The 15,968-nt window shown below is 56.7% G+C and overlaps 1 protein-coding gene across 1 annotated transcript; it reads left to right on the top strand.

Moving 5' to 3' along the window:
- The first annotated feature begins 3,434 nt into the window (after positions 1–3,434).
- PADI2 (peptidyl arginine deiminase 2) lies at positions 3,435–14,960 on the top strand. The gene is made up of 16 exons (XM_039697490.1): positions 3,435–3,637; positions 5,413–5,599; positions 5,676–5,745; positions 5,891–5,952; positions 6,031–6,148; positions 6,691–6,816; positions 7,623–7,801; positions 7,988–8,091; positions 8,186–8,297; positions 8,370–8,477; positions 10,814–10,965; positions 11,374–11,518; positions 12,288–12,381; positions 13,180–13,265; positions 13,385–13,513; positions 14,631–14,960. The coding sequence occupies exons 1-16, from the start codon at positions 3,531–3,533 to the stop codon at positions 14,862–14,864; spliced, it is 2,013 nt and encodes a 670-aa protein (XP_039553424.1). The 5' UTR covers positions 3,435–3,530; the 3' UTR covers positions 14,865–14,960.
- The last annotated feature ends 1,008 nt before the right edge of the window (positions 14,961–15,968 follow it).

Below are 15,968 nucleotides of genomic sequence, written 5' to 3'. Positions count from 1 at the left end.
CACTGGAGGCTGCTGGTTGCACTGGTTTGTACTGGGCAGGGGCTGGGGCCGTGCCCCGAGCCTGCTCGGCTGGTTTGGGCCGAGGGATGGACAGGAGCACTCCTGGGATGGACAGGAGCACACCTGGGATGGACAGGAGCACATCTGGGATGGACAGGAGCACTCCTGGGATGGACAGGAGCACTCCTGGGATGGACAGGAGCACTCCTGGGGATGGACAGGAGCTCTCCTGGGATGGACAGGAGCACTCCTGGGATGGACAGGAGCACTCCTGGGATGGACAGGAGCACTCCTGGGGATGGACAGGAGTACACCTGGGGCTGGGACAGGAGCACATCTGGGAATGGACAGGAGCACTCCTGGGGATGGACAGGAGCACTCCCGGGGATGGACAGGAGCACTCCTGGGATGGACAGGAGCACTCCTGGGATGGACAGGAGCACTCCTGGGATGGACAGGAGTACTCCTGGGATGGACAGGAGCACTCCTGGGGCTGGGACAGCGGGATTGGGGCACTCTGTGATCTGCAGGGAGGGGAGCTCAGCACTGCCAGGAGCAGAGTGTGAGCTGGGACGGCTGTGCTCCCCAAAATCCAGCGGGGTCGCAGCCCTGGGCACGGAGAGCCCAGACCTCCAGGGCCGGGTGGGTTTTGCAGCTCAGTCCCGGCCCGTTCCGAGCCGCTGCGGATCTCGCCCGGCCCCGAGCACCGGCAGGTTTTGGGTGGAACCTGCGCTCCCTCCTCTTCCTCCTGCAGCTGCCAGCGGCTCCGACGTGCCGTGCTCGGGGACAGGAGGGCTTGGAGCCACCCGGCCCGGCCGGAGCTCAGCGCTTCTCCCTAATTACAGCCTGTCCTGGGAAAGTGGCACATGACAGACAGATCCCGCCTGTCCCTCACACCAGGGAGCCTGGGCAGCCTGCTCCGGGGGTGCCTTTGGCTTTCCCCCAGTCCCAGACTCTTCCATTCCCCAATCCCAGAGTCTTTTCCCCAATCCCTTTTCCCCAATCCCAGCCCCTTTTCCCCAATCCCAGCCCGTCCCAAGCCCCCCCGAACGCCCCCAGGAACCCCAGGAACAGCCGGATCCCTCCGGGGCGTTGCTCCTCGCCCATCCTGCAGCACCACTCTGCCAAGGAAAGTTCGATAATCTTCCTAAGCCGATAATTACAGCTCGTTAATTACAGCTGGTTAATTACCCCGCATGCAGAATTGCAGGCAGGAGCCTTTACGAGCCGTGTCAGCCTAATTACCTGCGCAGGGCGAGACATCGAACCAGTTATCAAACCCCGCCGGGCTCGGCAGGGCTTGGGGCTCCTCAAGGGTTTCCTTTAGATTTTCTTTAGATTTTTTTAGGGTTTCTTTATGTTTTCTTTTGGCTGCAGCATCCCAGGCAGGCAGGGAAGACTCGCATCTCCCATCCCACCTGGGAGCAAGGGAAAAAGAGCAGCAGGCAGGTTCGGGGCGGAAAAAATTCTGGTAAAACCCAGAATTTGGGTTGGTGGGAAGCGTGGAAAACACCCGGAGTGCCCAAGCACCCCAAAACCCGCTCCGTCCCTTCCTCTGCCCCAAAGAAAGGCGGCTGCCCGCAGGAGGCTCCGGAGCTGCCGATCCCAGAGCGAAGCGTCCCGGAAAAGCAGAACAGCAATTTTCCCTGCGGCTGGAGCCGGGCCCCGGCTGTGCCCCAGCCCTGCCCCACAAACCTCCCGCCCTGCCCCACAGATGTCCCGCTCAGCCCCAGCGCGGCCCCGGCTCTGCCCCAGCGCCTCCACCCCGAATTCCCGAATTCCCGAACTCCGGGCAGGCGCGGGCAGCGCCCGGCCGGGCACGGGCACCTGTTGGCACCTCCCGAGGGCGGAAGGTCGGCCCGGAGCCGCCGGGGAACATTCCCCTCCCACTCCCCGGAATTCCGAGCCTGCAGCGCGGAGCCAGAACGACCCCGGAGCCCCGACGGGCACCCGGGGAGGGCAAATGCCGAGCTCCAGCCCCGGGAAAACCTCGGGAATGGAGCGCTCCCAAAGTCCAGGCTGGGATCTGCTCCCAGCTCCTGGGAATCCGGGCGGGCAGCGCTGCCCGGGCAGAGCAGCTCCCGGTCCGGTCTGAGCTCTAAAAACCCCCGGGAATTCTCGGAGCGGCTCGGATTCACCGGGAAACGGCGAGACAGATCCAGGGATAAACCGGGATCCTTCCCGGTCCCGGCACAGCCGCGGGACAGATCCATGGAAAAACCGAATTCCCATGAAATTATCCCAATTCCAGTGGAAATTATCCCGATTAACTCAGATTCCCTATTTCCCCAGCCCTGAACTCCCAGCTCCTGGCCCGGATGCTCATCCGGGATATTCCTCAGCACAATCCCGGAATTATTTGGGCTGGAAAGGCTTTAAATCCCATCCCATTCCCCCTTTTTTCCATGGGGGGATTCCAGGGGGAGGATGATCCCTAAAAAAATCCAGGAATATTCATCCCCCAGCCCTTCCCACCCCTCAATTCCAATGGAAATTATCCCAATTCCGATGAAATCATCCCAATTTAGATCAGATTCCCACGTGGAGCTAGCCCTGAACATCCCAGCTCCTGGCCTGGATATCCATCCAGGATATTCCTCAGCACAATCCCGGAATGATTTGGGCTGGAAGGGCTTTAAATCCCACCCCATTCCCCATTTTTCCATGGGGAATGGCAGCGTGGAGACGACCCCTAAAAATCCCAGGGACTCCATCCCCACGGGGGGAAGCCGGGGCTGGAAAAGGGAAGCCCGAGAGGGATGGAAAGGAGGAACATCCACCTGAGCTCTGCTGCTGCTCGCTAATTGCTTGTGGCTTCCCGAATCTGGGGCAGCAGTTTGGGCTGGAAAATGAATATTTAGCTGGGTGTTCACGAACGATGCAAACCCCGCGTGGGCGGGAACCGCTCCGGAGCGGCCCCGGGGGGCAAAACCAGCTCCGAGCTCCCTTCAGCAGCCACTGCTCCTCATCTTCCCTTTGAAAATTAGCAGGGATGAAAAAAAAGGAGAGTTCTGCTCTTGCCTCAGGGCTGGGAAAGCGGGAGCAGGCGGGGATTTTCCCTAGAGAGCAGAAGGAGAAGGGGAAATGCACCCAGGGGATGCGGCCAGGTCCCAAAATGCCGCAAATCCGCGTTGGGGATCCCAGGCTGGGGTCAGGGAGGTGAGGACGGACTGGGACTGGGGACAGCTGGGGGAGCTCCTTGCCCAGGGCTGGGGCCAGCTGCCCTCCCTCCCTCCCTGTCCATCTCTGTCCATCCAGCCCTGTCCATCCCTCCCTCCCTGCCCATCTCTGTCCATCCCTCGCTGTCCCTCCCTCGCTGTCCATCCCTGTCCCCCTGTCCCTCCCTCCCCGGATCACTTTCAAGGTCTCACGGGTCCAGCCCAGCCGCCCCCTCGCTCCCGGTGCCATCCCAGCCCCGCGAGGAGGAGGAGGAGGAGGAGGGCGGCAGGCCCGGGGGAAGGAGCAGCAGCGGCCGCGAGGGCTCCGCGGGGCAGCTCCCGGGGCAGCTCCCGGTGCCGGTGCCGGTGCCCATGGCCGGGGAGATGCCGGGGGAGCCCCGCACGCTGCGGCTGCAGCACGGGAACCGCATCGAGGCCCTGTGCGTGCTGGGCGGCCACGTCCGCGCCGACGTCTTCGGGTGAGAGGGACCCCAAAACTTCCCTTCCTCCTCCTCCTCCTTCCCTCCTGCTTTTCCTTCTGCAAATCCCTGCTCCTCGTTTTCCCTCCTACAAATCCCTGCTCCTCGTTTCTCCTCCGGCTTTCCCAAACCCCACAGCTGCTGGGCGGCCACACCCTCACCCACACTGATGTCCATGGTGAGAGGGACCCCCACAAAATCTCCTTTCCTCCTCCTCCACCTTTCTGCACACCTTTCAACCCTGTTGTTCCCTTTGGGAACCCCTGCTCCTCATTTTCCTTCTGCAAATCCCTGCTCCTCTGTTTCCCTCCTGTTTTCCCAAACCCCACAGCTGCTGGGCAGGCACATCCATGCCAATGTCCACAGGTGAGAGGGACCCCAAAAATTTCCTTCCCTCCTCCACCTTTGTCCTTGCTTTTTCCCCATTTTTCCCTCTGGGAATCCCTGCTCCTCCTTTTTCCTCCTGCTTTCCCAAACCCCACAGCTGCTGGGCAGCCACACTGATGTCCACAGATGAGTGAGACCCCCAAAACTTCCTTTCCTCCTCCACCTTCACCTTCCTCCCCATCTTTCCCTCCTGTTTATCCCTCTGGGAATCCCTGCTCTTCGTTTTCCCTCTGCTTTCCCAAACCCCAGAGCCCCGACACTGTTTTGATGCAATTTGTGGGCAAACCCCTTCCCAGACTTTGCAGAGCTGCACGAATCCCTGGAAAGCTTTGAACAGCCTCTATTTACCCCAGCCCAGGGTGGGTCTGACCCGCTGGGCTCAGCAGATCCACGGCACCTCGAGGAGGTGAGGAGAGCAGAGGGACGAGCAGGAGCCCGGGGAGGGACTGCAAAGTGAGGGAAGAACACAAAACCTCTTGACCAAAACCTTGGGAAAGTGGGAAATCCCCACAGCACCAACCCCACTTCCCTAAAACAAACCCAATGCTGAACTTCAAGATAAAAGGGAAAAAGGTGAAAAGCTCATTCCAGGCTCGATTCTGGTCAGTGCTGCTGTTGCAAATCCCAGCCTCGATATTCAAGCCAAGCAGCGCAGCTCCAGCTCCCCTGGCTCCTCTCCAGGCCAAATCCCTTCCCAGCGGGATCCCCAGATCCAAGGAACCAGGAAACCAAACGAGTTTTTCCATGTGTAATTAAAAGCAATTGAAGGATTTAAGGAACACCCAGGCGGGAGCAAAGGAGCACTCGGATTTCCTCCCCCCTCGCCAAGGGTGCGGGTTTGGTGGGGCTGGCGGCATCCAAGAAACCTGATCAACACGAGGTCTCGGGTGTCGGGGCAAAGACCCAAAAATAATAACCTGGAAAGGCAGGGAAATTCGGGAAAAGGAGCCAGGAGAGGGGAAGAGCAAGGGCACATCGGACTGGGAGCAGGGCAGCACTGACAGCTTTGGGACTGGATAAAATGCCCCCAAAATGAGAGTTTCCCATGGAAAAGCCTCCCGGGGGGATGGCCACAGTGTTTGGAGGAGCCGTTAAACACCATGTGGAAAAGGAACAGGGATTTCTCCATGGAAGTGCGAGCCCAGGTTGGTTGGGATTATTACAGATCCTTACCCACAGCGATGGCTGCAAACCCTCATGAGGCTAAGCCAGGCCTAAACCGGGGCAAATCCCAGTTCCCAGGCAGGAGCAGGGCAGGAAGGTGCCGGCGGTGAGGTGGAGACGCCGGCGTGCCCGCTCTTGGCCGCGCTCGGGGCAGTGGAATGAATCCCGGTGGGAACGCCGCACTGACCCCGCACATCCCTGAGAATTCCGGGTGTTTCTGGCAGGGCGGCCCCCGCCGGGGCCGTGGCCTTTGGCGTGAAGCACACGGAGGGGGTCAGCGTGGACGTGCTGTTCCGCGGCCGCGCCGAGCCCGAGGCCGTGTCCGGCGCTGGCGCGCGGTGGCCGCTGGACGAGGGGACGGTGCTGAGGTTCAGCATGAGCCGGGCCAGCTCCGAGGTCAACGACAACAAGGTGAGGAGCGGGATCCCGGGAGCGGGACCTCCATGAGGGAGGACAGCCTGCCCCAGTGAGGGGTTCGGGTTTGCAGGTCACCGTCAGCTTTTACGCAGAGGGAGGGAAGCCCATCAACCAAGCCGGAGTGTTCCTCACCGGTGTCGGTGAGTCGAGAGCTCCGGGAGTCCACCCCCATCCCCTGGATGCAGGGGCAGGGATGGGGACAGCAAACCCAGGTCTGCTGGCTCCGGGGGTTTGGCACCCGATCCCCTCGCCGTGCCCGGGGATGAGGCGGCTCTGTCCCCACAGGGATCTCCCTGGACGTGGACGCGGATCGGGATGGAGTGGTGGAAAAGAACAGCCCCAATAAGGTACCCAGCCTCCCCCACCCACGGAAAATCCACGGGATCGGTGGGTGCTGAGCCCACTGAGCCCCAGGGATGCTTTAGGCGAGCTGGGCCTGGGGACCAGAGGGACACGGGGCCATCCTGCTGGTCAGCTGTGACAAGGATTTCCCCTTCATCCCGCCCTCCGACTGCGACAGCGAGCAGGTGTTCAACAGGGAAGGTAACGGCTCCCCAAATGCCCTGTCCCCAAAATCCCCATTGTCCCCTCTCTGTGACCTTTCCTGAGAGGGACCCAGCCCCAGCTCCAGCCTAGGAACCAGCTGCTCGCCACCAGCTGCTGAGCAAGCTTCCCACGTGGGAATTTCTGTGGAATTAACGCCGCGCCAACCCACTGGAGCCAGGCAGGGCACGGCGGCTGGCCCGGGGGAGGGCTGAGGTCCCAGGGCTGGCACGGCGCGGGCCGGGGATGCTCCACGCAGGTGAGTGGAGCACGGGGTGAGGCGTGAGGCTGGCAGCCAGGAATCCACCCACCCGTTCCTGGAAAACCCAACCCACGCGGAGCCAGGCCCGGCGGCGCTCCGAGGTCACGGCCCGGCGTGCCAGGGAGGGCAGGGAGAAGGAAAACGGCATTTGAGTCACCAGCTCTGGTTTGCCAGGGTGCCCGGGCTGGTGGCGAGGCAAGAACAGGTGTCTCGGGAAGGAGATCCAAACCCCGGGAGGGAACATGGAGAACCCCACCCGATTTGCTTCTTTTGCTCCCAGATTTGGTGGACATGGCTCAGATGGTGCTGAGGACAGAGGGGCCCCAGCGCCTGCCCCGGGGCTACGAAATCGTCCTCTCCATTTCTGTCAGTGATGCTGACAAAGTTGGGGTCTTCCATGTGCAGAGTAAGACCTTCCTCACCTCCTGTTCTGCCTCTTCCTCCTCTGCCCCTTCCTCATGTTCCCCTTTCTCCTTTCTCTCTTCTTCCTCTTTCTCCTCTTCCCCTTCCATCTCTCTCCCTTCCTTTTCTGCCCCTTCTTCCTCTTCCTGTTCTTCCTCTGCCCCTTTCTCCTCTGCCCCATCTTCCTTTTCTCCTTTTCCCCTTTTCCCCTTTTCCCCTTTTCCCCTTTTCCCCTTTCCCCTTTTCTCCTTTTCCCCTTCTTCCTCTTCCCCTCTTCCTCATCTTCTTCCTTCCTTTCCTCCTCTTCCTTTTCCTCCTTTTCCCCTGATTCATCTTCCTCCTCCTCCCCCCTGATGATTTTGAGGTCCCCACAAGCCCCTTCCTTCTCATCTCTGACTTTGTCCTCTCCACGCTCCTCAGACCATGCCCCCAACATCCCTTCCCCATTTTCCCCTCTCTTCCATCCTGTGAAAAACTCTGGGGATGGACAAGAAGAGGAAGGGCGGCACAAATCACTCGGCAAAGGGGTGGCAGCAAGTAGCCTGGTGTGGTTTTGAGAAAAGGAGGATTTCAACATAAATAACGTTTGTTTGGCCAGAATCCCGAGGAAAGAGGTGGGAATCCCAAGGAAAGAGGTGGGAATCCTGAGGAAAGAGGCAGGAATCCCGAGGAAACAAACAGGCAGGAATCCTGAGAAAACAAACAGGCAGGAATCCCAAGGAAACAGGAGTGAATCCCGAGGAAACAGGTGGGAATCTCAAGGAAACAGGCAGAAATCCCAGTAAAACTGGGGCTTTCCTGTTCCCTCAGATCCCTTCTTCGGGCAGCGCTACGTGCAGGTGCTGGGCCGCAGGAAGCTGTTCCACGCCGTGCCCTACCCCGGCGGGGCCGCCGAGCTCCACTTCTTCATGGAGGGGCTGTGCTTCCCCAGCGAGACCTTCTCTGGCCTGGTGTCCATCCACGTCAGCCTCCTGGAGCCGCTGGCTGAGGTCGGGAATGCCCAGGAACTCCGGGAACTCCCAGGAATGGGGCAGATGGGAGGCTGCACCCAGCAGATCGGGATGGTGCCGGAATGGAGAGCGATCCCATTAACCAATCCCAAAAGTGGCCTCAGGGGAAAGTGTCTGGGGGGAATGGTGTGGGGAATGTCCCTGATTTCTGCTTGGCTCCCCCAGGGCATCCCCCACTCGCCGATCTTCACGGACACCGTGGTGTTCCGGGTGGCACCGTGGATCATGACCCCCAACACGCTGGCCCCGGTGAACCTCTTGGTGTGCAGGTACAGGTGGTGCTTCCCCAGCCCTGCCAGCCCTGGGGCCAGGCTGGGAACAGGGAATTTCCATCCTTCCCATCCTTTCTACCCTTTCCTCCAGCATGAAGGACAACTACCTGTTCACCAAGGAGATCCAGAGCCTGGTGGCCAAGGCTGGCTGCAAGCTGAAGGTTTGCTTCGGCTACATCAACCGCGGGGACCGCTGGATGCAGGTAGGGGGGCTCCAAAAACTGGGAAAACCCTTCCCCGCCAGTGCCCCAGGTGGGATTTCCTCCCTTCCTCAGGATGAGATCAAGCTCGGCTACACCCAGGCTCCCCACAAGAGCTTCCCAGTGGTGCTGGACTCCCCTCGGCAGAGAGGGATGGAGCAACTCCCCATCAAGGAGCTGCTGGTGAGAGAAGGTTGCCTGTGTTCCCTGTGGAGCAGCTCCCGGGGTCATGCCCAGCCCACGTTCCCATTTCCCAAATCCTCCCTGCCCTTGGCTCCATGCATGGAATTGCCTGGAAGATGAGAGCAGAGCAGCTCTGGGTGGAGATTCCTTCCCACCCACCTCCAGCCTCACCCCTCATCCTCATCCAGCCTCACCCAATCCCAGCCCTCTGGGAATCCTCTGGCCCAGGGGGAAGGGAGGAGCCGGCACCCCTTTTTCCTTTACTCCTCCGTGCCTGGGAATATCCGGCACCTTCCGAGCAGGAGAAGGTCAGTTTGCTTCCTCGGAGGAGAACGGGATGCAGCCAGCACCAGGAACATCCCTGTGGGCTCCTTGGCTGAGGAAAAGGGCCAGGGCAAGCCTGGGATGGGGCATTTTGGGAGATCCCAGCATGGAAAAAGCTGGATTGGGCAATTCCTTGGAGACACTCCACGGGGGAAGGGCAGGACACCCCAGGGAGCCATGGAGTCGCTGTCCCCAACTCCCAGCCAGGCACTGGAGCCGCCTCAGCCCCAGCAGGAACAGGAGACGAGGACAAATCCCAGTTTTTGTCCCTTTGGGGAAGGCTGGGGGCTTTGGGGAGCACGGAAATCCATCATTTCTCATGCCTGGCATGGGAACATCCAGTCCCAGCCAGCGAATCCGCCGGGCGGCCGCGTGGATCTGCCCTCTTTAGGAATTGCTCTGCCTCGTATTTAGGGCAGCAATTTCAGCCTTGGGAGCTGCTAACGCATTATCCTCCAATTTCTGCTTTGAAGCCTACCCTAATCCCCAGCCCGACCTTTCCAATCTCATTTTCCAGCTAGGAATACTTAGCCCGACGCCACGGGCACAGGTCAAGTCCTGAGCCCCTGGAAACCCATGCCAGGGAAAAAGGAGACGGGAGGGAATTATCCCCTCAAAATCAGTGTGGAACTGATAGGACTTGGATGACCTGCAAACCTGGGATGAACCAAAGCCCTGACAGTTGAAACCGGGCGGGCTCCATGGTTTTATTAAACTGAAATTAGTCAGGAGCAGGTGGTTTGTGCTCAGGCCCTCCCTCAGCACCCAGAGAAAAAGGGACCTGATCCTGGCCATCCCCCAAAAATGCACCCCAAAATTGCACAGGAAGCCTCTGGGAAAGCTGTGCTCCCTCTACCCCAGCGTCTCCAAACAGCCTTGGTTTAAAAAGAGAATTTCTGTGTGGAAGCACCCCAGCTCTCCCTGCTCACTTTTCCTGACCTGTATATTTGGGTTATCCCCATGGAAACCCAGCCCTGATAAGTGACTGGGATTTAACTCAAACCTCACGGACACCTGATCTCATCCCAGGGGCTGCCGTGTGCTCCAGGCCTGCGTCGACTCCAACCGGAGAGCGGGAAAAGTGGGATTTTGGTCCCATCCCTGCTGATTTTGCCATTTTAAACGGTTTTGCCATTTTTAACGCTCCCTCGGGCCTTGGCACACAGAGCCCAGCACTAATTACCCCTGCACCACAGCTCCTCCAAACCCAGATATGGTAAATCCTGGAAATCAGGCCTTAAGTGGGATTTAAGTGCCGTGCAGCCCTTGGGGTGGCTCTTAGCCCAGGGCAGAGTCACCCTCAGGGGCTGGAGTTCACTTCCCTCCCAGAGCCAGCCAGGAACTTGGCTCAGGGCTGCTTAATTAGCTTAATGTGGACACTTAAACCTTGGCTTAATGTAGACACTTAAACCTTGGCTTAATGTGCACATTTAAACCTTGGCTAGAGAGAACAGAGGAGATCTGGCCTGGCTCAATGTAGACACTTAAAACTTGGCTGAGGAGAACAGAGGAGATCTGGTCCTGCTTAATGTGGACACTTAAACCTTGGCTTAATGTAGACACTTAAACCTTGGCTTAATGTGCACATTTAAACTTTGGGTAGAGAGAACAGAGGAGATCTTAATGTAGACACTTAAACCTTGGCTTAATGTGAACATTTAAACCTTGGGTAGAGAAAACAGAGGAGATCTTAATGTAGACACTTAAACCTTGACTTAATGTGGACATTTAAACCTTGGCTGTGGGAGAACAGAGGAGATCTGGTCTTGCTTAATGTGAATGCTTAAAGAAGGCTTAATTTAAACCTTGGCTGTGGGATGAGAGGAGATCTGGCCCTGGCTCCAGGTGTGGGCTCTGCTCCCAGGCTGTCCCAACTATTCCTGCAGCTCCGTGACCCTGAGACCTTTCTCCTGTCCCCTTTCCTGTCCCCTCGCTGTCGCTGTCCTCGCCCGCCCTGCAGGAGGATAACACCGCGGCAGCAGCGGGCACTCAGGGCATTTCCTTTTTCCCAGGGCCCTGATTTTGGCTACGTGCACAAGGAGCCGCTCTTCGAGGCCGCGGCCAGCCTGGACTCCTTCGGGAACGTGGAGGTCAGCCCGCCTGTGTCCGTGGCTGGCAAGGAGTATCCCTTGGGAAGGATCCTCATCGGCAGCAGTTTCCCCACGTAAGAGACGGGGAAACACAGATTTGGGAAAAACACGGATTTGGGAGCAGATCCTCAACAGGTGCCCTGAAATACCACCAAAATCGGGGTAATTGAGTCAGTCAGACACTGCCTGCGCAGGGTGGGGACTCCCAGCTCCTCCACCTCAGAGGCAATTTATATCTGAGGGTCCAGGCAGATGTTGATGGGAACATCCCTCCCAATCCAAGGATCCAGGCAGATGTTGATGGGAACATCCCCTCAATCTGAGTGTCCAGGCAGATGTTGATAGGAACATCCCCTCAATCTGAGTGTCCAGGCAGATGTTGATGGGAACATCCCCTCAATCTGAGTGTCCAGGCAGATGTTGATGGGAATACCTCCCCAGCCCAAGAATCCAGGCAGATGTTGATGGGAATTCTCCCCCAGATCCGCGGGCCGCAGGATGACCAGGCTGGTGCGGGATTTCCTCTACGCCCAGCGCGTCCAGGCCCCCGTGGAGCTCTACTCTGACTGGCTGGCCGTGGGCAACATCAACGAGTTTGTCAACTTTGTCCCAGCCTCTGACAAAAAGGTACCCCCAGACCCCCCGTGCTGCCCCAGGGTTCCTCCTCCAGGACACCAATCCCACTGGGAAAACCCCAGAGCTCCCTCCTTTGGCACCCCAGCCAGTGTTTTCTTGGGTTTCATTCCCCATCCCAAAATGAGATATCTGAGCACAAAAAAAGTGATTTGCTGGGCTGTTAATGAACACAAATAGAAGGGAAAAGGTGCTGCAAAGGTATCCAAGAAAATCCAGCCTTAAGATTCCTGGGGGTTTGCAGTGGCTCAGCATCTCTCAGAGGTTTTCAGAACATTTTTCTTCCCTCTCTTGTGACTTTTCCTGCTTCTGACATGGATTTTTCCCTCAGGGAAACCAAGCTTTGATCACAATGGTTCAAAAAAACAAAAGGAATATTTATGCCCACGTGTTCTCAGATCATTTCTCTTCACTCTATCATGGTTTTCCCTGCTTCTGACACGCATTTTTCCCTCAGGGAAACCGAGCCTTGACCAGGATGCTCAAAAAGAGAGGAATATTTATGCCCATATATTCTCAGATCATTTCTCTTCACTCTATCATCTCTTTGGCTGCTTCTCACATAAATTTTTCACTCAGGGAAACTGAGCCTTGACCTGGATGTCTCAAAAAGGGAATATTTAGGCACATAAACCCTCCACGGGTTAAACGAGGCACTAGATAACAGCAAAGACTCCAGATTTGAAGAGTTTCAGGTGGGATTTTGCAGAAGCGAGTCCTGGGGCGCTGCAGGGCCGCAGCTGACCCGGCCGTGTTCCCGCAGCGATTCCGGATGCTGCTGGCCAGCCCGGCCGCCTGCTACCGGCTCTTCCGTGAGAAGCAGAAGGAGGGACAGGGAGAAGCCACCATGTTCAAAGGCAAGGGGACAGCGCTCAGTGGCACAGCCGGGGCCACGCGGGGACATTTCCCCGCTGGGTGTCCTTCAGCGGGATGCCTGCTCGCCGCCCCCGGCCTCCTCCGGCCCTATTTCGGGAAAATGAGTGGGATGGGAGGGATAAGGGTCTCTGCGTGGAGGGGATGTTTGCTGCCAGGGATGGAGCCTCTGGAAATGCCAGCAGAGCTCCAGCACGGAGCGGGACAACTGGAAGCTCTCATGTCCCCCCAGATTAGCACCAGGTGTCCTTTTCATTGTGGTTTTAATCCCTGATGGGGTTGGGAGAAGGTCTCTGTATCTCCAAGGATATGGAGCTCCAGCACGGAGCAGGACAACTGGCAGCTCTCCTGTCCATATTAGAATTGGGTTTTTTCCATTCCATTGTGGTTTTGATCTGTGGCAGGGTTGGGAGAAGGTCTCCAAACTGTGTTTTTTCCATTTTGTTGTGATTTTGATCCATGATGGGGTTGGGAGAAGGTCTCTGTACCTCCAAGGGTTCCTCTGGTGGGAGCCCGGCTGTCCCCAGACCAGGGGTGACCTAATGGAGGGGGACGCTCTGGAGAAATCCACTTGATTCCCATGGGCAGGAGGATGGATGATAGGACTTTTCCAATGAGCAGAGATTTCCTCCCTTCAGCTTCCCAAGCTTTCACCCCAGCCTCAGGAAATTGGGATTTGGGGCGCTTTTTTTGGCTTTTTGGGTTTTCTCCACCTCTATACCCCACCTCAAGCCAGGCTCCTGCCAGCACTGCTTCATTTTGAGGGCGTTTTTTGTGTTTAGGGTACTCGGGGACAGACACCAAGCGCGTCACCATCAACAAGGTGCTGTCCAACGACGTCCTGGCGCAGCAGAACCAGTACGTGCAGGTAATCCCCACACTCTGGGTCACAGCCCCCATTTCTGGCAGGGACCACCCCGCGTGGCACAAACCCCACAGGGAGTGGTGGAATTTGGGCCCATCTCTGCTCTGCTCCGTCCTCTGCAGCGCTGCATCGACTGGAACAGGGATATCCTCAAGAAGGAGCTGGGCTTGCTGGAGGAGGACATCATCGACCTGCCAGCCCTCTTCAAGCTGGACAAGCAGGGAAAAGCCGTTCCCTACTTCCCCAACACGGTAATGGGGGGTTCCTGTCTTTGCCTCCTCCCCAAAAAACAGCTACACCAGACAGGATGAGTCCCCAGAGTTTTCCTGAAAAAGAAAAAGCAGCTGTCTAGAAAAGGGAAATATCTCCAGGATAAACACGGGTCTAACACAGCTTGGTGGCTTTGGGGTTTGGAGGCAAAACCCTTTCAAAGCAGTGAAATTGCAAGCTGAGAGGCATATTTTCCCCACAGTTTTCCCAAAAAATTGGCGCAGCAGAACCAGTACGTGCAGGTAATCCCCACACTCTGGGTCACAGCCCCCATTTCTGGCAGGGACCACCCCGCGTGGCACAAACCCCACAGGGAGTGGTGGAATTTGGGCCCATCTCTGCTCTGCTCCGTCCTCTGCAGCGCTGCATCGACTGGAACAGGGATATCCTCAAGAAGGAGCTGGGCTTGCTGGAGGAGGACATCATCGACCTGCCAGCCCTCTTCAAGCTGGACAAGCAGGGAAAAGCCGTTCCCTACTTCCCCAACACGGTAATGGGGGGTTCCTGTCTTTGCCTCCTCCCCAAAAAACAGCTACACCAGACAGGATGAGTCCCCAGAGTTTTCCTGAAAAAGAAAAAGCAGCTGTCTAGAAAAGGGAAATATCTCCAGGATAAACACGGGTCTAACACAGCTTGGTGGCTTTGGGGTTTGGAGGCAAAACCCTTTCAAAGCAGTGAAATTGCAAGCTGAGAGGTATATTTTCCCCACAGTTTTCCCAAAAAAAACCCCCTCTAGCTGTCGAGCAAAAGGAAATATATCCCGGCAGGGATGGATAAACATAGGTCTAACACAGCTTGGTGGCTTTGTGGTGCTTGCAGTGGGGTTTTTAGAAAAAGTGGTGAAATTGCAAGGGGTGAGGCATGTTTTAATGATAAAAAGGGGGAATTCTGTTGGATTTGGAATCCTGAGAAAGGGCAGCTGCAAAAAGCGGTCCTGAGGAGGATGATCAGTGTCTTTCCTTTGGCTTCATCTGTCCCAACACTGCCAGTGTCAGCCTGCAGGTCACCATGATCATCCTGGCCAGGGACCTAGGGGCACCCCCAGGCCCTTCAGTGAAACCCATTCTGATGCCAACATCCCCTGGCGTCACCACACAGGTCACCATGATCGTGCTGGGCAGGGTCCTGGGCGTCCCCAAGCCGTTCGGCCCGGTGGCGGGCGGCGAGTGCTGCTTGGAGCGGCGGATCCGCGCGCTGCTGGAGCCGCTGGGGCTGTGCTGCCGCTTCCTGGAGGACGTGGCCTCGTACCACGGCAGCCTCGGCGAGGTGCGCTGCGGCACCAACGTCCAGCGCCGGCCCTTTGCCTTCCAGTGGTGGCACTTCACACCGTAGCCAGGCCTCTTCTTCATCCTCTTCCTCCTCTTCCTCCTCCTTCTCCCTCCACCTTTGCCCCCAGCGTGTGTTGCTTGTGATTCCCTTAATAAATGAATTTGCTGTGAGGAAAAAGCTGGGGAATTAAATAACCAAATAATTAACAATTAATTATTAATTAATAATTCTGTCAGGAATAACTGGGAGGAAAAGAGAGGGAGTGCTCAGAGAGTCACTAAAATCCTCCAAAAGTGCCTCTACCACTGTTTTTGTGGTGTTGATGAGTCAGGCATCACTTCATTCTCTGGCAGGGTTTGTGTGTGGCTGACAGAGCTCCAGCCTCCACATCAATAGAAAATGTTTTCATTTATCTACACGTTTTTAACAAAGAAATTAGTGGTAATGGGCTCTAATAATGTTCTTCATTGATTAGCATTCTGTACACTATTGGTTATTGATCTCTCACTCTTCATGCTAAGCTGGGCCACATTCTTCAGTTCTTTTATCATCCTTTTCTCATCTTTTTCAATTGGGAATCCTCAGCTTTCCAGGCCTCAATCTCCTCTGTGTCTTCTTCTTACTCCAGTGTCCTCAAAGGTCCATAAATTTGAGATCCCAGATGTCCAGTATTCAATTCCCTTTGGTTTTACTGAAGCTTGTCAGGGTTAGCTTTAACAAACTCAAGGTTTCAGTGATTTAATGATCAAAATAGCAGAAAGAGTCTTTGAAGAAGTTTTAACTTGTGCTTGCTAAAAGTGGGCACTGCTTACAAGTAATTCTAACAATTAATTAAAAACTAATTAGGAAAGTTACATCAGGGCCATTTTTTTTGGCAGGGGCTGCCCAGGGAGGTTTGGAGCGCCCATCCCTGGAGGTGTCCAAAGAAGGGCTGGATGTGGCACTCACTGGGCTGGGGACAAGGTGGGGATCAGCCACAGCTTGGACTTAAAGGTCCTGGAGGGACCTTGGAGGGCTTTCTCCACCTTAATGTCTCTGGGACTCTTTGCTCCTCAGCACCCACCATTTGCCCCATTGGTGTCGGGGCCCCGCTTGAGCAGGGAGTAGCAGCACAGACATCTCCATGCAAAATAATGATGCTGGGAATTAACTGACAGAAAACAAGGG

This window comes from Passer montanus, unplaced genomic scaffold (assembly GCF_014805655.1).
Source record: "Passer montanus isolate IOZ18808 unplaced genomic scaffold, ASM1480565v1 scaffold118, whole genome shotgun sequence".
Taxonomy (NCBI): Eukaryota; Metazoa; Chordata; class Aves; order Passeriformes; family Passeridae; genus Passer; species Passer montanus.
Note: the sequence above shows the minus strand (reverse complement) of the source record. Positions and strands in the feature narration are given on the sequence as shown.

Excerpts from the sequence above, each read along its gene's own strand:
- PADI2 (XM_039697490.1), top strand. The coding sequence starts at position 3,531 with ATGGCCGGGGAGATGCCGGGGGAGCCCCGCACGCTGCGGCTGCAGCAC. Across the intron at positions 3,638-5,412 it reads GTCCGCGCCGACGTCTTCGG|GGCGGCCCCCGCCGGGGCCG; the intron begins GTGAGAGGGACC and ends TGTTTCTGGCAG. Across the intron at positions 8,092-8,185 it reads GTGAACCTCTTGGTGTGCAG|CATGAAGGACAACTACCTGT; the intron begins GTACAGGTGGTG and ends CCTTTCCTCCAG.